This window comes from Citrus sinensis, chromosome 2, assembly GCF_022201045.2.
Source record: "Citrus sinensis cultivar Valencia sweet orange chromosome 2, DVS_A1.0, whole genome shotgun sequence".
NCBI lineage: Eukaryota > Viridiplantae > Streptophyta > Magnoliopsida > Sapindales > Rutaceae > Citrus > Citrus sinensis.
The window spans coordinates 32755003-32778095 of record NC_068557.1 but is presented as its reverse complement, the minus strand read 5'-3'; the positions used below and the strand labels follow the sequence as shown (position 1 = coordinate 32778095).

General features: G+C 36.4%; 5 protein-coding genes across 11 annotated transcripts; 4 read left to right on the top strand and 1 right to left on the bottom strand.

Annotated features, from left to right (window-relative positions):
- Positions 1–421: 421 nt before the first annotated feature.
- LOC102630087 (uncharacterized protein At3g52155, chloroplastic) lies at positions 422–3302 on the bottom strand. 5 transcript variants are annotated; one of them, XR_001507096.3, is made up of 6 exons: positions 2917–3301; positions 2429–2528; positions 2173–2352; positions 1774–1891; positions 1227–1388; positions 821–1133 (listed from the first exon to the last, which is right to left on the bottom strand). XR_001507096.3 is itself a non-coding variant. In XM_006467188.4 (5 exons), exons 1-5 carry the CDS (start codon positions 3167–3169, stop codon positions 719–721), a joined length of 726 nt encoding a protein of 241 aa, XP_006467251.1. In that variant the 5' UTR covers positions 3170–3302; the 3' UTR covers positions 422–718. The 5 variants fall into 5 exon arrangements, 4 of the variants coding, with proteins under 4 accessions (XP_006467251.1, XP_006467250.1, XP_006467252.1 ...); XM_006467188.4 differs by lacking the exons at positions 821–1133; positions 1227–1388 and adding an exon at positions 422–793 and having other exon boundaries at positions 2917–3302; XM_006467187.4 differs by lacking the exon at positions 1227–1388 and having other exon boundaries at positions 2917–3302.
- A 364-nt stretch (positions 3303–3666) lies between these two features.
- LOC102630799 (hypothetical protein) lies at positions 3667–7716 on the top strand. The gene is made up of 10 exons (XM_006467190.4): positions 3667–3968; positions 4637–4786; positions 4879–5046; positions 5148–5234; positions 5328–5462; positions 5555–5665; positions 6050–6141; positions 6237–6342; positions 6750–6836; positions 6934–7716. Exons 2-10 carry the CDS (start codon positions 4640–4642, stop codon positions 7345–7347), a joined length of 1347 nt encoding a protein of 448 aa, XP_006467253.1. The 5' UTR covers positions 3667–3968; positions 4637–4639; the 3' UTR covers positions 7348–7716.
- A 1948-nt stretch (positions 7717–9664) lies between these two features.
- On the top strand, positions 9665–15442 carry LOC102631098 (sodium/hydrogen exchanger 6). Of its 3 annotated transcripts, XM_052435101.1 has the most exons (22): positions 9672–10068; positions 10176–10227; positions 10335–10394; positions 10564–10588; positions 10685–10770; positions 10861–10972; positions 11421–11483; positions 11601–11620; positions 11708–11805; positions 12109–12137; positions 12264–12295; positions 12394–12441; positions 12546–12606; positions 12693–12790; positions 12889–12964; positions 13061–13080; positions 13198–13295; positions 13429–13538; positions 13693–13776; positions 13929–14023; positions 14114–14199; positions 15026–15442. In XM_052435101.1, the coding sequence occupies exons 1-22, from the start codon at positions 9879–9881 to the stop codon at positions 15073–15075; spliced, it is 1593 nt and encodes a 530-aa protein (XP_052291061.1). In that variant the 5' UTR covers positions 9672–9878; the 3' UTR covers positions 15076–15442. The 3 variants fall into 3 exon arrangements, with proteins under 3 accessions (XP_052291062.1, XP_052291063.1, XP_052291061.1); XM_052435102.1 differs by lacking the exon at positions 14114–14199 and having other exon boundaries at positions 9665–10068; XM_052435103.1 differs by lacking the exons at positions 10335–10394; positions 10564–10588; positions 10685–10770 and having other exon boundaries at positions 9668–10068.
- Positions 15443–15593: 151 nt separating this feature from the next.
- On the top strand, positions 15594–19992 carry LOC102631413 (protein ENDOSPERM DEFECTIVE 1). Its single transcript, XM_006467192.3, has 6 exons — positions 15594–17444; positions 18291–18410; positions 18900–19016; positions 19104–19193; positions 19311–19418; positions 19643–19992. The coding sequence occupies exons 1-6, from the start codon at positions 16377–16379 to the stop codon at positions 19757–19759; spliced, it is 1620 nt and encodes a 539-aa protein (XP_006467255.2). The 5' UTR covers positions 15594–16376; the 3' UTR covers positions 19760–19992.
- A 933-nt stretch (positions 19993–20925) lies between these two features.
- On the top strand, positions 20926–22979 carry LOC102606810 (uncharacterized). Its single transcript, XM_006467193.3, has 3 exons — positions 20926–21319; positions 21417–21720; positions 21892–22979. The coding sequence occupies exons 1-3, from the start codon at positions 21132–21134 to the stop codon at positions 22669–22671; spliced, it is 1272 nt and encodes a 423-aa protein (XP_006467256.2). The 5' UTR covers positions 20926–21131; the 3' UTR covers positions 22672–22979.
- The last annotated feature ends 114 nt before the right edge of the window (positions 22980–23093 follow it).

Genomic DNA, 23093 nt, shown 5'->3' with positions numbered 1-23093 from the left:
AATATTATCTTCAAAAAAGTTCTTTAAAAAAATAAGTTAATATTATTTTAATTAAATAATTTTTTTAAAGAAAAATAAATAAGAATTAAAGTATTTAAGTAATTCTTTCTCTTTCTCTAATAAAAATAATAAAATACAAATTAAGATGAAGAAAACATTTAATAATATTAAAGAGAGATAAATATTTTTTATTTAAAAAATCTTAATTAGAATGTCTTTTATATCTTTAAATATTGATATTACTCTTTAAATAAGAGATATATTTTTTATTTAAAGAGTTTTTTTATAATAATCTAAACACAATAAATAAATAAATAAATAAAAAGGAGTGAGTAACATAATGGAATACTAAAATTTTTCTCTTCAAAATTATCAAACTTTATTTTTATTTTCTCTTTCATGAATCATGTTTCTTGAATTGGTTTCATGCATAAATTAAAACTACTATTAAAAAGCGGGTCTGTGAAGGAGTTTGGTGGTATAAATAACCTCACCCATTTTTTAAACTCCAACGTCCTCCTCGCGTCGCACATCCGCAAGACTTTTCTGTATGGACAAGTGTGTCCACTGCACTTACCCCATTTATCAAAGTTGGTAAATTGCCGATTCTTCGAGGTGAAAAATGGAGGTGCAATGTCCTAATTTGTAGCTGCATGGTGCATAATGCATATCTTATATTATTATTATTTATTTGGTTGCAAAGGCATATCTTGAATTATTATGATGAACTTTTACAATTGTTTTGCCAAATTTTGCCAAGTATTTGTTTCCACCATGTAACTGAATTTCTTGTCTGCAATGAAAAAACCATTAGAAACCATTTCAACAATCAGATCAACATATATATTAATGAAATTGATAACCTGTCCTATCTAGTGAACACAGAAGTGCATGCAATAATCACTTTGATCTGATGGCACCAAAACTAGCATTTCAAATGATTTTTTTTTTCTTGGGATGATGATGATGATCTAACTTTGTCCTTGAACTATGTATACTGGGGAATCGCAGGGCTCTCAATTTGGCACATCGCCTTTGCAAACTCTTGGCTAAGACCTCCAGCAGTCCACCTGTGCCCTGTGGCGACTAAGGGTAGTTTCCACCTTTTTTACAGCTTTGCTGACTGCTAAATTCTGAGTTGATGATGGCACCTTAGAATTAATCTTTTCTTCAGGTATAAAATGGAATGGAAGATGCAGAAAATAGAGGTTAAGTCATTAACAGACCATGTTGACAAAATTCTTTGAGGGCTAGGGAGTTCAATTGACAGAGGCCAGGTGTTGGAGTTGCTGCTACTAGTGTTGTTCAGCAATAAAATTCTAGGTGCAGCTAGTTGGTGTCACTATACCCTGAAGCTTCCACCCCCCCAGTCCAGCAGCGGTGAATGCCTGTGATTATAACACATTGGGTTGGATAAGGAAAAAAAAAAAAGTTTTATCTCAGGCGATAGATTAAGGTACAAAATGGGATGAACTACACCACACAGCCACATATTCCCCAGCAAGTAATAGGGGCACATTAGATTTTGCAACACTGCATTTCTCTCAAGAAATGACATGGAGAAGGAAAGCAGTTTAGATTGAAGGCTTTGTGATGTCAAATACCAATATCTATTGGAAAAAGCAACCCCAAAGATTTGGGGCCAAAAATGGTTAGCGGTGAACATCGAATAGGTTTCTTAGGCTTGCGTTGGGTTAAAAGCACGTAGATATATAATGATATACATCACATATGAAACGCCAAAATCAAGGTTACTTGAGATCAGTAACTAACCTCTTCCCAAGATTTTCCGGTGGTTTCAAGCAAAGCAGCATTGCATGTCTTAAGTTCTATGAAGGCACCAGTGAACATCGAGGCAGCCTCCTCCCATCCTCTATTATGTCCCATACACCTGTAAAATTTCTCATCGTCAGACAAATATCCCGACACTTGCTTTTTGTTTTATGATGAAATGGCAAAGAAACGCACTTTATCTTTCAAGATCCCGTGGGGTCTTGCATGAAAACTAAAGACAGACGGCAATCCAAACTATAAAATGAAGCCACCACCGAAGGTGATTGCTTGCCAAAAGTTTGAAAGCTCCACAAAACATAAAGGAAAATTTCACTTCCAACAGAAACACAGTACCAATAACAAAACATTAAAAGGTGAAAAAGTTGAAGTGAAACTCACATGACAGTTAGTATCTCATCCCTTGAATATTTACATATAGCTTTCTGAAGATGCTCTGCGGTTTGCCCATCCATTGCTGCAACAGAATAAAAGCTTGAAATGAAATGAACCTCAGCTTCCAAAAAGCCTTGCACATGTTGCTGCATTATCTCAAGTGTCTGCCTAGTTCTCACAGCATCACTGCAGCATCACACCATTAAGACTTTCAGTCTCAATATTGAACAAATGATTTGCCAAATTATCAAATTAATTAAACCTGGATAAGATGAGTTGAGGAATCCAGCCCAACTGTTGCAGCCTCTGAGAAACTTTGATAGCATCATCTTGTCCGGCTTTACTCAAAGGGCGATCATGATCTACCAAAAAGAAAATATGGATATTATTTGTAAGTGTTCGGTTGGCTTTGCTAATGTTTAGCACCCAATTTTGCTGAAATATTTGAGCAGCAAGTGGTCGAGTCTGGCAGCAGTTGCGGATCAAAAACAATGAAGAAACAAGAAACAATGATTGTAATTCAAGTAAGGAAAAGGAAATTGCGGTGCGCATGGTTTCCACTTTCCAGCAGCACCGCATGAGATGTTCTCGGTAAAAGTGGAACTTAAAAAAACCAATTTACAAAAATGGTTCTTAATGGATTTTATTTTATCTTTTATCTATATTTAAAGAAAAGAACGAAGTAAGAGATTGATCGAAATTGAAGTGTTAGTGTTTGAGAGTAATGAAGAAATTTAGTAAAATGAAAACCTCGAAGGGAAGGGAACTCCCAGGAGCTCTTAGCATGGCGAAGAAGAATGAGGCGACGAGCGACTGATTGGTCTTCCGCTGTGCCAGTGACGTTTGTCTCTATTACCAAAGATTGACTTGCCAAACGGCCGCTATGCTCTCTCTTTACTGATGAATAATAATTCTTCTTGATAATGCTAGGACAAGGAGGTGACCAGTTATGCATCAATACGTTTGGGATTTTGCTGCCCATTGCCGTAGGACCCATTCCCATAACTGCTACTGTTGTTACCGCCGATTCCCTTCTCTCCTTTCTTGCAGCTGCAGCAAGAGGTCTTCCCTCTCCGCCCACTTCACTTTTACTTATTTACTTGCCTCAGCGAAATAGTGTCAGTGTGTTATGAATCACACACCGTTTAGAAAATACTCATAAAACTTTAAATTACCAAAAATATCCACTCGTTTTCCTACATATGCCATACTAGTCCTCACCAGTACCCTTCATCTTCGCATTTGTGTTGTTGTCCTTGGGCCATTTAAAGCCCATTACAGCAGAAAGAAGAGTGGACTTAATTAAAACTATAATTATATAATAGGAAGAAAGTAATTGAAATTTTAGAGGATTCTTATATATTTTATAAATAAAATTTTAAAAAAGAATTGAAATTTTATTAAATGATGGAATTTTTCATATATAAATTTTGTATTTATAAATTAAACTGTAAATATTTTTAGGAAATAAAATTCTAAAGAAGGTGTTTGAGGATTTTAAGGGGTGTTAAAACCTCCTCCGCTGTTGAAAGAAATCTAACACACTTTGTCAGCGCGTGTATCCTCACTGAAGAATCGGGGGTATAAACGTAAAACTGACACGTTCGATTGAACAGTGAAATTCCTTCTTTTAACTACTGATGATGATGGTGGTGGTGGTGGTGATCTCTTTGGAGGGTAATAGGTACAACAAACATTAATAAAGCAACAGCGGTACCAGCAGCAGCAGCGTTTGGACGCTGATCGAAGAATCTAATCTCCCACCCAAGCTGCTCTATCGCCCGTTCAATTGTCAAAACAAGGTCGAAATTCACAATCTTAACTCCTTTTCATCCGCTATTGCGTATGCATAAAAATTAAACTCTTATATTTTCTTTATTGTATTCAAAAACTGTGAGATGTAAACTATTTTATGCTCTCTGTGTTAGTAACCCTACGCTGTTGTTTTACCGCATAAAACCTTTCTATGTGCTTGGATTGTGCTTGTTTATTGCCGTAACTGAATGAAGTCCATCAAGCTTTGTACGGTTGCTATTCCAAATAATTTTTTAATTCGAATTATTTGTTGTATCCTTCACTATTTGTAAATTGTGTGTTCGCAACAATTTTACTTCAGCTGCATGTATGAGTTTTTAACCATTTTTATTAATAATATAATAAAGCATTTATGTATGTAACCTTAGTCCCTCGAGGAAATGCATAGGATTAAAAGATTCATTGGTTAAAAAAGCAGTTGGAGTAATTTGTATCCATAAATAATGAGCCAATGGTGTCTATCTTTGGGTTTGTTTCATTGGTTGTGAAGATTGAGTTGATGTAAGCTGGTTTGCTTGCTTCAAGGAATGATTGCCACCGGGATTGCGTTGCTTCTTTCTTTTTTATTTTCTTCATATACTTTTTGTTGGTGAATTTCTTTTCCATTCCCCTTGATATAAAGTGATACTAGCTCAAGTATAATTCTGTTCTGCAGAAAATGTCCCAATTGGAGGGGGATGAAGCCATCTATTATGTGGCTGATGATTATGAAATGGCCGAGGTTGATGATGATATGTATTTCCGTGCTAGATTAATGGGGGATTCAGAGTCTGATGACGATGATGACGATGAATATGATCATTTGGTTTGTTCATTTCCTATCCAAAATGTGTTTCAATGAAAAAATTGTTTGTGTCACTTAATTTTTTTAATTAATTCTGGGTGTTGCTTGTGCAGGATAATAAGATAACAGATACGACTGCCGCTGATGCTAGGAGGGGGAAGGATATCCAGGGAATTCCTTGGGAAAGGCTGAGCATTACTCGTGAGAAGTATAGGCAAACTAGATTAGAGCAGTATAAGAATTATGAAAACATACCTCAATCAGGAGAAGGTTCAGAGAAGGTAACGTGTATTTCCCCTTGGTTTCCCATATATCGAACCATAGGGTACTTTTGGATATTCTTTTCACCAATTTTTGTTTTCTATACCGTACTTGTCCGTAGGAATGTAAGCCCACAAAGAAAGGAGGGAAGTATTACGAGTTCTGGCGAAACACAAGATCTGTAAAATCAACTATCCTCCATTTCCAAGTACGGTGATATCCTTTCTGCATTATTTCAATTTGGATTATGCATAAAAGTGATTGAATGAGATTGATACGAGTACTGTCTCTGGCTTTGCAGTTGCGAAACTTGGTTTGGTCAACGTCAAAGCATGACGTCTATCTTATGTCACATTTCTCAATTGTTCATTGGTCTTCATTGAGTAGCAAGAGAACTGAAGTCCTTGATGTTTCAGGACATGTGGCGCCATGCGAGGTACATCTTTCTCATGATTTTTTTTTATGTTTAATGCATGGTTGTTGTGAATTTGGAATGTATTCAGAACTCAAGGTTATTTTTTCTAATAGAAACACCCTGGGAATCTGTTGGAAGGATTTACGCAGACTCAAGTTAGTACACTAGCAGTAAGGGATAACTTGTTAATTGCTGGAGGATTCCAGGGAGAACTTATTTGTAAGGTAAATTATTTTGGTGCTTTAAATATTCTTTACTGCAGTCGTAGCCATCATTATGTTTTACAATTTATTGTGGACTGTTTCATGGTATTTTCACTGTTACCATTTTTATAGACTGCGTCTTGTGTAATTGTTTTACCCATTTTTTGGGTTTCATTTGCAGTCAAGTATTTTTCTTTTTTTCTTTGTTAACGATTACAAGGTTTATCCCAGTTTATTTTATATTGAAGCTAATATGGTCTTTACTTTTAAGAGGTAAATTCATCAACTATGTCCTCAGATAATTACTTTTGTATCTACCCTTGCTCTCAAGAGTATGAATATTATCTATTCAGAATGAATATGATGGTTGATGGATGATAAATTGTCTTCCCTTATGGCACACAGTATTTGGATCAACCAGGAGTTAGCTTTTGTTCTAGGACGACGTACGATGAGAATGCGATCACAAACGCTGTTGAGATTTACAATTCTCCCAGGTTATTTTTCTTTTTCCTTCAATGAATTAATCAAATTAAGGCTGGGCTTACTATTAGGGATAATAGAAGCTGACTTATAATCAATTTTGTGCCAGTGGTGGAATTCATTTCATGGCGTCAAATAACGACTGTGGAGTTAGGGACTTTGATATGGAGAGGTTTCAGCTCTCAAAGCATTTCAGCTTCCCATGGCCTGTGAATGTGAGTATTCATGTTGGAGTATAGGTTCTACTATATTTTTCTTCCTTGTTCTGCTTTAAATTGTTTTAGTTGTATGATAGCGTGTAAATGTTTCCTTTCTATTTGCATACGAAGTATATCCATTTCACGTGTACACATGCACATAGCCTGGGCTCACTTGAGCTCAGAATGGCCAATCTTGATGCTTTCTATGGACCTTTTTTATTCATAAACAGATTTCAGATATTACCTACTTGGAAGAAGTAAAAATTGGGCATTGCAGAATGCAGAGTTACCTGCCTGAGTTTGGGCTCATGTGCTTATCTTGTTTGAATTGATTAGCCTTAACTAGCACATTCATGCAATGATATGGTACTTGTTTTGTATAAATGCAACTGACTAGTTTACTCAATGCTATCTGTTTACAGCACACCTCTTTGAGTCCGGATGGAAAGCTTCTTGTCATTGTTGGTGACAACCCAGAAGGGATACTGGTGGATTCTCAAACAGGAAAGGTAGTCTTTTTTCCTATATCTGTTCAGTTGAAGGTGTATGATGACAACAGATACAGTTGTGAGAATGCTTTTAGCTAATTTCAATCTGTTATTGTAGGCCATCATGCCGTTATGTGGGCACTTGGACTTCTCCTTTGCATCTGCATGGCACCCTGATGGTCGCATCTTTGCCACGGGTAACCAAGACAAGACTTGTCGAGTATGGGATGTTAGGAACTTATCAAAGTCAGTTGCTGTGCTCAAGGGCAATTTGGGAGCAATTCGATCAATTCGTTTCACGTCTGATGGGAATTTCATGGCAATGGCAGAGCCAGCAGATTTTGTGCATGTCTATGATGCGAAGAATGGGTTTGAGAAAGAGCAGGAGATCGATTTTTTTGGGGAGATCTCCGGTATGACTTTTAGCCCTGACACAGAAGCCCTCTTCATTGGAGTGTGGGATCGCACCTATGGAAGTCTCCTTCAATACAACCGATGCAGGAATTATACATATCTTGACACCCTTTTGTGAAATGATTGCTGCATACGTCCATGTCAGCTTTTATCTACAATTTTTATATGTTAACAGGGAATGTTAGAGGATGATGTGTCTGACAATTGGTGTACATGAACTTTGGTTATGTACATCGTGGTACTTTGTTGTAATATTTAGTCATTGACTTGGTTTTCAAATGATTCTGGCTGGCGGTTGGACTGTGAGAATAAAGATTGGGATTGTAGGGACGGGGTGCGAGGATTTGAGAAGTTTTAAGACTTTCAAAGGTTTGTACAATAATGGAGAAGATTTGTAAAGAGGCTTTGAAGTGTATTTGGTTGGGAGACTGGGAGCATAGACTGCTAGCCTTGCAATTTTCTTAAATTTTCTTTTTATTTCTTTTCAGCATTAGATCTTAGATGATGAATGATATGTATGATGGATTACACCTTATAAAATTTATATGAACTTGTAAATTGAACAAAGACCATTATTTGTATCAACAAGAAACTTCCAAATCCACTTTGCAAACAAAAGGAAAATTGCAGATAACACAGATGAATCTAATAATATATAGATGAAAAAAAAAAGTGTAAATTGATGATAAAATTTATATGAACTTGTAAATTGAACAAAGACCATTATTTGTATCCACAAGAAACTTCCAAATCCACTTTGCAAACAAAAATAAAATTGCAGATAACACAGATGAATCTAATAATATATAGATGAAAAAAAAAATGTGTAAATTGATGATAAATTTCCAAGTATTACTTAGAAACAAAATATTCAAGAAGCAAATGTGACTTTGGATTTGAAGAGAAGTTGCCACATTGACAAAATCGTAACTCTCTGCATTAAACTTTTCCATCGTACGACTGTCTACAGAACAAGATTTTTAAAAGAAATAAGGTAGAACCAAATTTGCAATATAAAATTAAAATTTTATATCTAAGGCGTTGTATACATGTATATGTGTCGTCTTGATTAAGATTTGATGAATTAAATAATTTGGAGAGATTAATATTAAAGATAAACTAGTAGTAGGGAAGCTAAAGCATTAGCAAATAGGAAATGAACCGGTAGCGTAGACGGGGTGGGTGGGAAGTGGAAGTGTGGAACGAAGAAAAATAACAACAGCCACCCCAGCACCAATTATGCAGTCAAGCAACCCACCTCAATCACACGCAATGAAGCCATAGACAGTCAATTGAAATCTAATCTACGTTTAAGGATGGTAATGGGCACCGCTTGCAGCGAGTTTGCCATTATCAAATTTAAACCCACATAAAATTTAAATTACCGAACTCACTCGTAACCCGTAGTAAATTTTAATTTTTTTACAAAAACTTACCCGCTGCGGATTTTGACAATTACTAAACTCACAATGGTATCCGACGGATTTTTTACGGGTTTGTACATTTAAAATCACAAATGTTCAATATATAAATTTACAATAATAACTTCAAATTATATATAACATACTCGATTTTAAACTTAACTAATGTAAATGAAAAATTAAAATTTCAACATTCATCCAATACAAATTCTGAATTTTAAGTATAAAATAAACAAATCTATTAAAAAAAACTACAAACTAGTATCTAAAAATAACAATTACTTTTCATATTATCATTCAACACAAGCTCTAAGAGAAGATTTTCATTTCATTCACCATCATTAGCACCCATCCAACATGATGCCTACAATAATGATTAAGATTAATATTTTTCAAAGAATGATACTTTTCAAATATTAATCTGAAAAAAATTATAATAATGAAATAATTCATGATTAAGTTAAAGAAAAATAGTCCATACAAAAACACTTTGGTTATTTGGCACTTGGCATAATTATATTATTATTTTTATATATTTTTAGATTTAATTTTTTTAATTAAAATTAAATTAAAAATATTTAAAAAAATATTACAAGTCTAGCAAATATCCATGTGGTTATCTGCTGGATATTAGGCTAATAACAAACTCATCCTCATCCAAGTGCGGGTTTCAATTTGTAATACCAAACTCGTCCACATCTTACAAAATTATCCGCAGCAAACGGATTTGGATAGATTTACGGGCACAATTGTCATTCTTATCTACGTGCCCGCGTGTGTGTGGAGAATATATTAAATCAATTTTTATAATATATTAAATTGATTAAATCAATCCTAAATTTTAATTCTACATTCTAAGTTAAATATCATATATATATATATATATATATATATATACACACGCACCCACAAACACATACATACATTCACACAGAAAAAATTTGCCATTCAATTTTAAAATATTGTAGGTCAAATTTAAAAGGTGTCTTTAATCAATTTTTACAATATTATAATTTGATTTGTGAAGCCCATCTCAAACTTTAATTCCAAATTCTAACCAATGATAAATATATATATATAAAGAGCATCACATCAGTTTGAGACTTTCAGTCAGTTGGCTGTTGGCGTAACAAAACAGAAGAGATAGAAATCATCATCATCGTGAAGGAGAAAACAACAACAATTGACATTGAATTTTAGGGCTCGAAAGTTGGGACATCGGGGTATAATGACGGGAGAGGCATTGCAGATATCTCCGGCGAACGATCCTCGTGGAAGTCCCGCAAAGGAGCAGCAAGCCGCTGGCGTCGGCATACTCCTCCAGATCATGATGCTTGTACTCTCTTTCGTCCTCGGCCACGTCCTTCGCCGTCACAAATTCTATTATCTTCCGGAAGCCAGCGCTTCTCTTCTCATAGGTATTATTTTAATTACTTTTATTCCCTTTCTTTTCTTTTTTCTTTTTCTCGCTAATTTTACTTTAATTTCTGGCTGAATAATTATCCTTGCATCGTATATTTTTCAGGTTTAATTGTTGGTGCACTGGCTAATATCTCTAATACTGAAACAAATATTAGGTATTCATTTTCTTTTAATGAATTAATGTCACTGGATTTTCCATTTTTGCTTCTATGATGTGATCCTAAAACTCTAGTTGCTCATTTTTTTCCCTAATTTTTGGCAGGGCTTGGTTTAATTTCCATGAAGAGTTTTTCTTTCTATTTCTGTTGCCTCCGATCATATTATATCCTTACTAAACTGAAATTCTCATCATGCCATTTTCTCCTTTACTGAGTACATTTTCATTTACATTTATACTTCTGTCTGTGTACACGCACTCATAGTGCATATTTGCTGCTTGATTTTGAATTTTATCTTCAACATTTTTCTTTTCTTGACTCTTTTCGTCATACTCAGTCAGGGTTCAGCTTATCTCCGGTAAGTACCTGCCATTGTCATTGAACATATAAATTGTTGGTTAAATTTTCATTCTCAGGTGCAACCTGTCTCCTCATGATTTTGTTTTCCTGGCAGAAACCTTTTTTTTCTAACTTTGGAGCCATTGTGACATTTGCTATTTTTGGAACCTTTTTAGCTTCAATGGTCACGGGTATACTAGTGTAAGTATTTCTTTACATAGAAATGACCAGATTTTGTATTGTACATTGAAACCCTGACTTCTGATGTTTTCTTTCCTGCTTTCTGTATAGTTACCTTGGTGGAGTGATGTTCCTCATGTACAGACTTCCATTTGTTGAGTGCTTGATGTTTGGTGCTCTTATTTCAGCAACAGATCCTGTCACTGTTTTGTCTATATTTCAGGTGACGTGTGCGCTTTTATTTTGTCTATTGACTGGTTAAGCTAAAATAATTGATCCAGCAAATTGTAGCATATACTTATCTTGAAGTCAAATTAAATTTTATAACAATTATATGATTAACCACAAATATTTTCAATTTGATGGCTTATCACATTCCTAATATATCCATCTTTGCGGGTGCCTGTTGGTTCAATTGGTAAAATCTCTTGGACTGGTACAATTGGTTTGGTGTTCGGGCCTTGCTCAGATGGGTGAGGGGAGGGTTTGGTTTACATTCATGCAATACTTAAAAGAAATAAACAAATAAAAGGAAAAAAAAAAAAGGTATCCTATTCCTGACATGATAATTGAGTGTGCAGTGTAGGGATTAGTCTAATATTTTAGTATTTAACATCTTGGTAAGCCATCTGCCTTTATCTTTTACGTAACGTTTAGCTGTGACATTTCAGGAACTTGGCACGGATATGAACCTCTACGCATTGGTTTTTGGGGAATCTGTTTTGAACGATGCAGTAAGTCTTTGTTGATAGCTATGATGTCCAATTTTCTTGCGAGTGAATTTTCTGTTTTATCCTGATAAACATTTAATGTCTGAGAATTGATCTTTTTGTATGTTTCACAAATGGTAGATGGCGATATCCTTGTACCGGTATGTAAAATTTGCATTTGTCATAACCAGTTAGATCATTATGTGGGTTAGGATTTGGGATTGAAGTAAGCTGTTCTTCATATGCAGGACAATGTCCTTAGTGAGAAGTCATGCTTCATCTGGGCAAAATTTCTTTATGGTGATTGTCAGGTTTCTTGAGACCTTTGTTGGCTCAATGTCTGCAGGTAGTTTTTTCAATCTGTCTTGCAGTTTTGCCAAAAATTATACTTTCTGTTATAATTTATATCAGCTATAGTTTTGGGTGTTCTGCTTTATATTCACTGTGTATTTTGCTTGTTTATCCTTTTCTGGCCTTTTTTCATGCTCTGGTTAGTTATCGTCGTGTATGACAAACAGTTATGGTAGAGTGAGAGCAAGGGCTTATTCCTGCTTACGAGCCATATATATAGATCCTATATCAATAATGCAGTATTGCTATATTAATCCCTTTTTCATTAGATTACTAATACTGCAGTATTGCTTTGCAGGTGTTGGAGTTGGATTTATTTCTGCTTTGATATCCTTTTTTTTTGGTGGGGGGGGGGGGGGGGGGGGGGGGGGGGGGGGGGGCGCTTTATTGATTAAATTTGTTGCACTGACTTTTATCCATTAGAATGTTTTGTGAAACCTTAATTCCCTGAACCTTTTCAAGTATGCCGGATTGGATATTGACAAGTGAGTACTGCATATGTATTATTTATTCTAAATTTCTATTAATCCATCGTGCATAAGAAGATCCTGATTAAAACATTTTGCTGTGATTCTCTATTCAGTCTCCAGAACTTAGAGTGCTGTCTCTTTGTTCTTTTTCCATATTTCTCGTAAGTAGTCTCCTAGGCCATTTATTTTAATGATCCGAAAAGTTTTCTTTATCTTACTCCGAGGCATTATGGTTCAATTTTAATGTATAACTCCTTTTGTTTAGATACATGCTTGCAGAAGGTCTTGGCCTCTCTGGTATCGTGTCAATACTGTTTACAGGAATTGTAAGTGGATATTTATAGTTTTCACCTAATACTATGATCACCTGTCACGTGTTGGATTAGTGTAACCGAATGATGTTCTGTTTTAGGTCATGAAGCGTTATACCTTCTCAAATTTGTCAGAGAACTCTCAGCGATTTGTATCTGCTTTTTTCCATTTGATATCATCATTGGCAGAGACATTTGTGTAAGTTATCTTTCATCATTTTTATCTCTTTTTAGTAATTAAGCTTTTATATGTATGTAACACCTGCATCTTTCTTCCTGTTTTTGTATGATTTTCAGATTTATTTACATGGGCTTTGATATTGCCATGGAAAAGCACAGCTGGTCACATCTCGGGTTTATCTTTTTCTCAATTGTATCCTTGGTTGCTCCAATCGGAAATTAAAGCTTAATGATTATTTTAACTGAAAATTTCTGATGTTATACCTTAACTTCCTCTGCTTTGTCTCAGTTATTCATCATAGTTGCCAGGTATGAATACTGTATTTGCTAATATTATGTCATGTATATTAGGCTGATTCATTGCACACGATATTTCTATTGATATTTGAGGGGATTTTTCATTAATTTATGCATCAATTTGTGTAGGGCAGCAAATGTCTTTTCTTGTGCATATTTGGTTAATTTGGCTCGACCTGCACATCGACAGATTCCTTTAAAACATCAACAAGCACTTTGGTACAGTGGTAAGAAGAGCACAAATGCTGACTGTTTTGGATTACTTTTTCACTTTCACCCTTGTTAGTTCACAATTGGGGCTCAATTGTGTTGAGTTCACTTTTTCTTGTTGCCATATCCTTACGAGTTATGGGCTTGTAGGACTTCGTGGTGCTATGGCTTTTGCTCTTGCGTTGCAATCAGTTCATGATCTCCCTGAAGGACATGGCCAGACCATATTCACTGCAACTACTGCCATAGTTGTTTTGACAGTAAGCAATATTCATTTCATAAAGTTAGAATGCACCTTTGCATCTTGTTAAGCTTTAACTTCTTTCATTCATTCAGTGGTCTTGACTTGGATCAGATCCTTGCATATGATATTTAAACTTTGAATTGCACCAAACCTTCCAACCAATGTATCAGGTTTTATTGATTGGTGGTTCAACTGGTACCATGCTGGAAGCTTTACAAGTTGTTGGTGATGCTCATGATGGCCACCTAGGCGAAGTAAGTTCCGCCAAAGTTAATTTATGAGCTTGTTTAATGCATGTACAGAAATTCTCAGTTGATGGGAGTTGAATCGGGCCACTGCAACTTTTGTCATTGTGATTAGTAGTATTATAAGTGTTTCTGGCATACTAATCAATGATTTGTCTTAGAATTTCGAGGGTAACAATGGCTATGCTGCTCCTTATGATGAGGGCTCAACATCAGGGAATAAGTTGAAGATGAAACTGAAAGAATTCCGCAAGAGGTAGCATGATGCAACTTTTAAGCTTTCCTCTGTACATTATTCATTCATTTTTTCAGCATTTAATTTATCTTTTAATGAACTATCCTGCAGTGCTGCATCGTTTACAGCATTAGATAAGAATTATCTTACCCCATTCTTTACAAGTCACAATGGGGATGAAGAAGATGAAGAGGATGGTAAGATAGGCTAAATAGTTTTCAGATAAGCTATGGTCTGTGGAGTCTGCTGCCTGATAAATGTAGATACAATATTTGCATTATCTAGGTCTTCCTATTGCCTCAACCAATCTGTTCCATCGCTTAACTGAGCTTAGGTTGAACCATACCACCTGACTTTTCTGGTTGGAGGCAGTGTTTAATTCTTAGAAGACTGTTTTGTAATTGATTGCTATTTTGTGTCTGCTATTGCTTTTCCTTTTTAACTATCACCTTTTCGGTTTTTTTTTTTTTTACCCCCCAAATAAAGCTGACAAAGTTAGGATACAAAGGTTGTGTTCCAACTGATGTGGCAAATGATATGCCATTTTCTTTAAGGCTATCTGATAATTAGTTATTGAGTCTTATTACTTATCCAAATGGTGAATTTAAATTGGTGCCACATTAGTTGAGATGCAAACTTTGTATCCTAACTTTGTAAGTATATTGCTTATCGGTTGAACAATGATTTCCTAGTTGGAAGATTTGCCTTTCTGCATGTTATTTTCATCTGTTTGCCTGTATACCTTGAGAATATCATCACATGATTTATGTTCTTTTTCATCGCCACTCATAATGCCATTTAGATAGCTGCCTCCCAAAATTTATTGCTGCTCGCCTGCTGCTTGTGTTACACATGGTAATGCTGAACTGTGTGGATCATGCTTTCATTACCAGTGTCACCCCCCCCCCCCCCCCCCCCCCCCCCCCCAACAAAAAAAATCACTTCATTATTGCCTACTGTGATATGAATATACAGTTTCCAGTCACACTTGTAATGAATCTTGAGATTTTGAATGCTTTGCAGAGGACCTACTGCCCAGCTCCAGAAGATTGAGTTTCCATGGCCCCAATTAACAGTTATACCAGAAACAAGTAGGAAACAGGATGAAGTCAGATTTGTAGATAATTGCTTAGAGATGATTGTAATGCTCGCAAGCTGAAAGGGATGGATAGGTGAAATAGAGTTATGCACATATTATATTACAACTTCAACGGTCTCTCGTAGATGCCAAGATACAGTTATACAAGTGTCATACAAAGGAGATTTTTTTATATTAGGCACTGATGAATCACAATTAGCGATCAGGCAGTTACTTGTCCTACCTTACTGATGTCTGTTTGTCTGTACACCTGATTTAGCAAATATATTCTTAAGTCCTGCCCTCGATCACACGTGGCAAGTGGAATTTCAATTGCCTATCATTTTATATTTTTCTTGGCATGTCTTTTTGTTGCGTCCTTGTGATGTGGTGGTCTATGAGTATCAAGAGTAGGGAGATCTTCTTTTTTTTTTCAAATGGATTCGGTAATATTTTTATTTGCCATTTGCCAAAAGGGTATTTGTTTTCTTAAAATGCATCCTCACTTTTGTTATTTAATTTAGAAAATTATTCCTTGAGGTTGAGGATATAACAATCAATCCCCACAAGATCAAGGAAAAAAAAAATCCTGAAGGCAAATTGTAAATGAGACGGTACCTGTGCCTCCCCGGGGCGCAATTGTAAGGTTAAATCATAAAAGTGCTTAACGGAAGTAATTTGTTTTATAAAATGCCTTTCAAGGCATGGTGTGTTTCTCGCTTCTCCTAAGTAAATGTCTTTTTTTAAAAAAAAATTAACTATAAGGACTCATTCTAATGTTTTAGTCGAATTTTTACTGATCTGTTAGATTGTATTTGTACACGAGATTTCATGTTAGTTGTTAAAACAAAGGGTCCAAATATTAGTTACAAGCAAATCGCTACATCTGTATCTGATGGGATTCGAATATTGGGAACCTAATCGTTGTTTTATTATATTATTCGACGACATCAATCAAATGGTTGTGGGGCTTGATCAACAACCAAAGGCCAACAGGATAAAACGTTTATAATAAGTACGAGGAAAGTGGAGATTCCAAACGAAGAGTAATAATAATAATGATAAAACCTTCCCAAAAAAATAAAGTCAAAAAAATAAAATAAAACTTTATTGTTGTTTAATTTTAAAAGAAGAGAGCCGTTACAACTGGTTCCTCATTGCTAACGGCTAGTTTTTTTTTTTTTTTCTCATTAGTCATTTCTTTTGGCAGCAAAAACAAAAGAGTGCACTCAGTGTCCCTCCTTGAGTTAATTAGATTTTGTCCGGCGAAGTTGCAAAAATCGATACCAGAGAGTTATGATTGAAGTGAAGAAGATGGCAGAAAATGAGGCGACCGCTGTAATTGCTGACACTTCCAGCTGCAGTTGCACACCGGCGGTGGCAGCACCTCCTCAGAGGCGGCCAAGAGTTAGAGAGGTCAGTTCCAGATTCATGTCTCCATTAGCATCATCAGCATCCTCCAGTGATCAGCATCCCGTGACCGCCAAATCGCCACATCACAAGCAGCAGCAGCAACAACAACAGCAAAGGCATCGGCGGCAGCAAGATAATAAAGACACAGAATCCGTGAGCTCTGCCGACGAGAACAGGCCCATCGAAACCGCTCGGAGCTTAGAGTCTCCTCTTCAGTTCCATTCTAGTAAAGAAAGAAGACACCAACAGCAACAGCCGCGTTCTGTGATGAAGCTTTTCAATGACAATAGTAACAATACATCCAAATTCGCTGCAAGCGGAAGATGCAGCAACTCCTCTAGACCGGACACTCCTACAGTCTCGAATTTATCGAGGCCTCTGCCAAGAACCTTACATTTACAGCGATCTACCAGCGGCATGGCCACTGCTGCTACTAAGCTTTTACAGTCCATATCAACTCAACCTTCCAATGCAGCATCATCACAAAATGACGCGTTATCTTCAAATGTTGTTGATGACATATTCAGGGACTCTTGCACGAGTGACACGGATATGTTGCCGACAGTTTCTGCTAGAAGCAGAACGCTTGCTGAGAGAAACATCATCAACAGGGTTCATGGGACGGCCACTCCTTGTTCGCGTTCTCTTCATCTGCAGCCGCAGCTGTCTAATTCCCAACAACATAACGGTGGCTTCTTTTCTTCAATTAAAGGCGGAGAAAAACCAACTCCTGCTCTCTCCAGATCTTTTTCAAACTCTGCGAAGATTGGGGGTCTTCCTCTGCCTCCAATTCCCCCGCCAACTGGGACTGATTCAAGGAAGGGAAGGAAAGTTTCGAGTCATCAGGAAGACCTGCACTCCCTCAAATTGCTTCACAATCATTATCTTCAGTGGAGATTTGCTAATGCAAAGGCTGACTCCTCTACTCTAACTCAGAGAAAAGAAACCGAGGTTAGTTTAACTCTGTGTTTTCACGTTTTATTTCTTTCTTCTTCATCTTCACTTTACTAGTGTTGAAAACTAACATAATACCAATCAACGGATAACTTTCTAGTGTTGCACAATCAGCCACCCCCTATACAAAAATATATCTTCAAATTAAGATAACTAAAATTAGTTGATACTCGATTCTCAAGTCTTACCTGCAAAGTGGAGGATTTTGGTTTGCTTGAATAAGAGCCTTATAATAATGCTTTTTGGTTTGCTTTCTTTCTTGCTAAAAGCAATCAATCATACACGATGATGGATCTAAGGAATAAATGTTGATGAAGCAAAGATGCAAAATGATTATTTATGGAGTATGCACTGATGACAAGTTTGTGGCAGTAGATATAAGATTACAGTAATCTTACCATTGACTTTACAATATGAGCAAAATGAGTGAATGAAACACAGACCGAGAATTGGGATATGATTCAACTTGAAAATTGTTAAAAGGACTAAACAAATGCTAGAATTGTTAGACCATAATGATATTCTTTTGAATAGAAATGAACTAATGCTGTGGGGAAGGGCAAAAAATATATAAGCTTGAATGGTCACTCTACTTTTATTGGCAAATGACTTTATTCTTTTACACATGAACTTGATTAAGTACCAATCCCGTAAAGAAAAATGGAATGGTTGAGAGCTTCCTCCCACTGTATCGCCTTGAGTTCCACTGTTGATTGTGAGAATTTTTTTTAATAGTAATCCCTTTTTTCTTTTTCATCCTGTAATTTTCCAGTGTTGTTAATCCAATTCTTTTTTTTTTGGTTTCTTTCTTTTTTTTTTTGGGTATTTTCTGTTTCCTTGTAGAAATCACTTTACTCTCTGGGGGTCAAAATGTCAGAGTTATATGCTTCAGTCAAAAGGAAACGCATTGAACTGGAGATTCTGAAGAGAATAAAAACTCTGTCGACAATTCTGGAAGCTCAAGTAAGACTGCTAGCTTGATTATCTTTTTTTTTAACACATGACATCGTGCCGCCAATATATCCCATCTCAGTTTGTTATTGGACGTTATTCAACTTGTTCACAATATATAGCATATCAAATAAGCATCTTTCAGATGACTTAAATCTCTCAAACAAAAGCCATTTGCATTTCCAATCATTGCTTAATAGAAAGAGGCAAATGCCTAGTTATATTTTGGTTTAACTAAAGGAATCATCTGTGACTTCCATAATATATGAATTATTTAACTCAATATTTCTTCTGTTTTACAGTTTTTGATTGGGATTTAGCTTATTTATTTATTTACTCCATTAAATAGCATAGTAGAACTACCTAGATTTGACAGCTTAATTCGCTTCTTTTTTTTTTGGTTAATTTTAGTTTTGTTATGTTCTGCCCTGCTCAATGTTGTGTCTACTAATGAATGAGCCTCTGAATTCACAAAACTTTTTGGTTTTTTGGCTCATTTAGATGCCATATCTGGATGAATGGTGTGCATTTGAAGGTGATTACTCAAGTTCTTTGTCAGAAGCAATTCAAGCTTTGTTGGGCGCCTCGATTCAACTCCCAATCGGTGGGAATGTCAAGGTATGATAATTTTGTCCACTGGGTTCTCAGTTGAGCAACTGTCTTGTTTGTATGGCTGACTGACCATGATATACGTCGTTATGGCAGGCTGATGTTAGGGAGGTGGGGGAGGCACTGAACTCTGCGGCAAAGTTGATGGAAATGATAATTCTTCATCTTCAAAGCTTTATGCCAGAGGTGGGACAGAAATCCAATTTTCGTAGTTCAATAATAAAAGTGATTCTTCTTCGCTTGTCTGTTTTCTGAACTTCTTTTTTGGTTGGACTTCCCTAAGAAAATGCTTCTCTAATGCAGGCAGAAGAAGTGGAAATGTTGATTTCGGAGCTAGCAAAAGTGACTGGTGGGGAAAGAGCTCTTGTTGAAGAATGCGGAGGTCTTTTGTCTAAGACACACACATTTCAGGTTTGCTTCTCTCCTCCCCTTTTGCGCGTTGCTTTGTGAAAATCATCCATGGTTATTCTCACATAAATGCTATAAAAATATCTGTGTTTTGAGTGATGCAAGAAAAAAGTGTGTGATCTAGGTTAGCTTTCTTATCAAATTCACCCCAAAAAGGAGGAGGGGAGGGAAAAAAAGGAAAAAATTATTAACATCTTGGATAATTATTAGTGATCTCATGTATTCAGGTAGAGGAGTGCAGCTTAAGAGGCCAGCTCATGCAACTGCATCAGAGAGTTGCCGTCGCTGATCAATCCCAGAAAGATACCAACAATTCATCCCTCAATGCTGTTAATATGAGATGATGATTTGATTTTGAGCCACTTAAGAGGGGGCATCAAAAGTTTCCTGCACGCATACTGCTTTGCAGATTATACCATACCAAATAGACACAATGACCAGCCTGATTCATTTGTTTATCAATAATTGTAAGGCCTCTTATCAATATTAACATCCTGCAGAATTTAATCGGGTGTAATATCTTTACCAAATGGACTAATATACGAGATTATTGATTTATATGTGAATATTACGTCAACCCATGTTTTTTTTTGTTTTTAAATATATTTTTAAAGATGTAAAACCAGAAAATCGATCTTGTCATTAGAATGCAATAAAAATAGGAAAAAAAAAAGGAATTATTTGACATTGTTTTATTTCTCTCATGAAATTTTAAGGTTCAATCATTACTATAAAAAAATAAAGGGAAATTATCAAAAATACTACAACACTTTGAGGGTGTATCAATCGTCCACCCTAAGTTGACAAAATGTATCAGCTGACCACCAAACCGTTAGTTGCCGATTAAGTATGATGACGTCAGAAGGGTAATTTGGTCTTTTCATATAATACAAGTGATAATTTAAGGGTATACAAGTGATAAAAAGAGAATTTAAGGGTATACAAGTGATAATTTTTAAGGGTAAAATCGTCAATTCACTGTAACTCCGTTAACTTTCAAACGACAACTAACAGTTTGGTGGTCGGCTGATACATTTTATCAACTAAGGGTGGACGATTGATACACCTTCAAAGTGTTGTAGTATTTTTGATAACAAAATAAATATAAGGTATACGAATAATAGTTGAATCATATCCAGAAGAATAGAGATATAAAAGTTTGAGAATTGTTAATATAATATTATAGGAAACTCGACAATGCTTTCTCAACGGGTTCATGCGATATTCAATATAACTTAGCAATGCGTTGGAAGAACTACTTATTTTAACCCAATTATTAATGGAAGGGAGACGTCTTAGGTCCGCGTTCCACCTGATACACTATGGAAGAAATTATTGCAGGGGCTCGATTCAACCCGTGAGCGCAATCGTCTCGCCACTCGGCCTTTCGCGTATGAATTTAAATTTTTTTTTTTTTTAAAGGGTATGCGCCTATGCGGGCAATAATGTAAAAAAGAATAAGACGTTGGGAACAGAGTGAAAATAATAAAACCAAAGGGACACGCTAGCTATATATAATAAAAAGAAAACCCGAGAAGAAAAGGAAATCAGAGTGTCGGCTTGACTCTTGCACGAGGCTTGAGCTTCATTCATTCAGATCTTTGAGGGAGAAAAAATATAATCAAGACGAAAGGGTTGTTTGGATTGATCAGATTCAGATTCAGAAACATTTGAAAGGAAAAAAAAAAAAAAAGAGAGAGAGAGAGAGAGAGGAGGATGGCGTTAAAGTTTCTGAACAAGAAAGGATGGCACACCGGAAGTTTAAGGAACATAGAGAACGTATGGAAGGCAGAGCAAAAACATGAAGCCGAACAAAAGAAATTGGACGAATTGCGGAAGCAGATCCTTGAAGAGAGGGAGCGCAGCGAATTCCGTCAACTCCAGGAGCAAGCCGGCCTTGTTCCGTAAGTCAAATATTTGATTTCTTAGGGTTAGGGTTAGGGTTAGGGTTAGTTTTTTTTTTTCCTAATTTTCTTTTTGTTTGGTTTCGTTTTCATTCAGGAGACAGGAAAGGTTGGATTTTCTTTACGATTCCGGACTTTCCGTTGGTAGAAGTGATGGAGCAGCTAGCGCGAGTACGAGTGCAAGTGGCAGCGGGTTCAAGGCTCTCGAACAACCCTCTTCTGCTTCTGGCAACCAGCAGTCGTCCGTTCCCGGTGCCTTGTTCGACGATAAGCCTTACTCTGCCGGTGATGCTTGGCGTAAGCTCCATTCCGATCCGTTGCTCTTGATTCGCCAGCGTGAGCAAGAAGCTCTTGCTCGTGTCAAGAATAACCCCATCAAGATGGCCCTTATCCGTAAATCTGTATGTTCCTTCTCCCATTCCTCTCCTTCAACTCTAGACTTTCTTAGCCATTTCATTGAAACTGCTTTGCCCTTATGTCTGTGTATGTTCAGTTCTTGTTTATCAATTTATGCCCACTTGTGTAAGGTTAGCATATGCTGTTTTGCTGACAGATTATCTTTCATATGATAGGCTGAAGAGAAGAAAGGCAAGGCGAAGAAGAAACACAAGGACCGGTCTGGTGGTAAGAAGGAATGTGCGAAGAAGCATCGTTCTAGTTCAAAGCATTCATCCAGTGGACAGCATTCCGATTCTGAATATGCCACTTCTTCCAAAGGAGAAAGACAAGGGAAAATTAGAAATCACAACAGTTCACATCCTGAGGAGGAGAGGCTACGCAACAGAAGATCAGATTCAGGAGATGAATTAACTGAAAGAACCCGTTCTAAGATGGATCGGTACAAGGACTCCAAATACCGAGAGCAGTCAGCCAGTGGCTTTTCAGAACCAAAGAATAAAAAAAGTGATGATCGAGATTCTATGAAGATGAATCATGACAGGTCAAAGCTTGAAAAATACCCTTCTGAAGATCGGAGTAATAATTATGATGCTCAAAGCAAAAGTTCTTATGGTTCTGCTCCTGAAAACAGGAGTGATTCACACTACAAACGGCGTTATGTTGCTCCCAAGCTTTCAGAAGAAGAGCTGGCTGCTAGGCTGCATGAGATGCAAGCGAATGCTGAGTTGCATGAAGAGCAAAGATGGAAAAGGTTGAAGAAGGCTGAGGAAGATGATGCGAGAGAAGCTACTAGGAATAGGATATCTAGAGGCAAGAACTTCTTGGATGCTGCTCAAAAAAGTGTATATGGTGCTGAGAAGGGAGGAAGCTCAACTATAGAGGAGAGGGTTCGACGCCGAACATATTATTCGCAAGGTAGGGATGCCAGTGAAGGCCATGCTTTTAGGCGATGAAAATTGGTGCATTTTGTACTTCCATTTTATAGTTCTTGATAACTCCAGGCGTACTTCCCTGCATTTTCTGTGCATGAGTGTACGATTTCATGTACCAGCTTTGAAATCTTACTGCACCAATGTGGAAGTGATGCGCCTGTTGAAGAATTTCGGGCCAAACATGTTAAACGATCAAGAATTTACCTCACCTCAACTAGGCCAGAACATTTCAGTTGAGACGATTGGTTAATTGATTGTATTATGGTTGTCTATTTTGGCAAAAACGTTTTGCTTAAATAATAAATTAAGGTTCCTATTAGATAATGGAATTTGATAACTTGCAAAATTATGATTTTATTATTTAATAGAGGAATGATATGGTAATTGGGATTTACATGTTGGTATCTCTTGACATTACTGATGCTCGAGTATAGCATAATCAA

Bases quoted from the DNA above. Each gene is read 5' to 3' on its own strand.
- LOC102630087 (XM_006467187.4), bottom strand. From the start codon at position 3,169: ATGGGAATGGGTCCTACGGCAATGGGCAGCAAAATCCCAAACGTATTG. The intron at 2,529-2,916 runs GTTTTCATTTTA...TCTTTTTGGTAG, and splicing joins GGAGTTCCCTTCCCTTCGAG to ATCATGATCGCCCTTTGAGT. The intron at 1,892-2,172 runs GTGAGTTTCACT...GAAATTTTACAG, and splicing joins GATGAGATACTAACTGTCAT to GTGTATGGGACATAATAGAG.
- LOC102630799 (XM_006467190.4), top strand. From the start codon at position 4,640: ATGTCCCAATTGGAGGGGGATGAAGCCATCTATTATGTGGCTGATGAT. The intron at 5,666-6,049 runs GTAAATTATTTT...TATGGCACACAG, and splicing joins AGGGAGAACTTATTTGTAAG to TATTTGGATCAACCAGGAGT. The intron at 6,837-6,933 runs GTAGTCTTTTTT...CTGTTATTGTAG, and splicing joins TGGATTCTCAAACAGGAAAG to GCCATCATGCCGTTATGTGG.
- LOC102631098 (XM_052435102.1), top strand. From the start codon at position 9,879: ATGACGGGAGAGGCATTGCAGATATCTCCGGCGAACGATCCTCGTGGA. The intron at 11,484-11,600 runs GTAAGTCTTTGT...CACAAATGGTAG, and splicing joins AATCTGTTTTGAACGATGCA to ATGGCGATATCCTTGTACCG. The intron at 12,296-12,393 runs GTGAGTACTGCA...TTCTCTATTCAG, and splicing joins GCCGGATTGGATATTGACAA to TCTCCAGAACTTAGAGTGCT.
- LOC102631413 (XM_006467192.3), top strand. From the start codon at position 16,377: ATGATTGAAGTGAAGAAGATGGCAGAAAATGAGGCGACCGCTGTAATT. The intron at 17,445-18,290 runs GTTAGTTTAACT...GTTTCCTTGTAG, and splicing joins CTCAGAGAAAAGAAACCGAG to AAATCACTTTACTCTCTGGG. The intron at 18,411-18,899 runs GTAAGACTGCTA...TGGCTCATTTAG, and splicing joins CGACAATTCTGGAAGCTCAA to ATGCCATATCTGGATGAATG.
- LOC102606810 (XM_006467193.3), top strand. From the start codon at position 21,132: ATGGCGTTAAAGTTTCTGAACAAGAAAGGATGGCACACCGGAAGTTTA. The intron at 21,320-21,416 runs GTAAGTCAAATA...GTTTTCATTCAG, and splicing joins GAGCAAGCCGGCCTTGTTCC to GAGACAGGAAAGGTTGGATT. The intron at 21,721-21,891 runs GTATGTTCCTTC...TTCATATGATAG, and splicing joins TGGCCCTTATCCGTAAATCT to GCTGAAGAGAAGAAAGGCAA.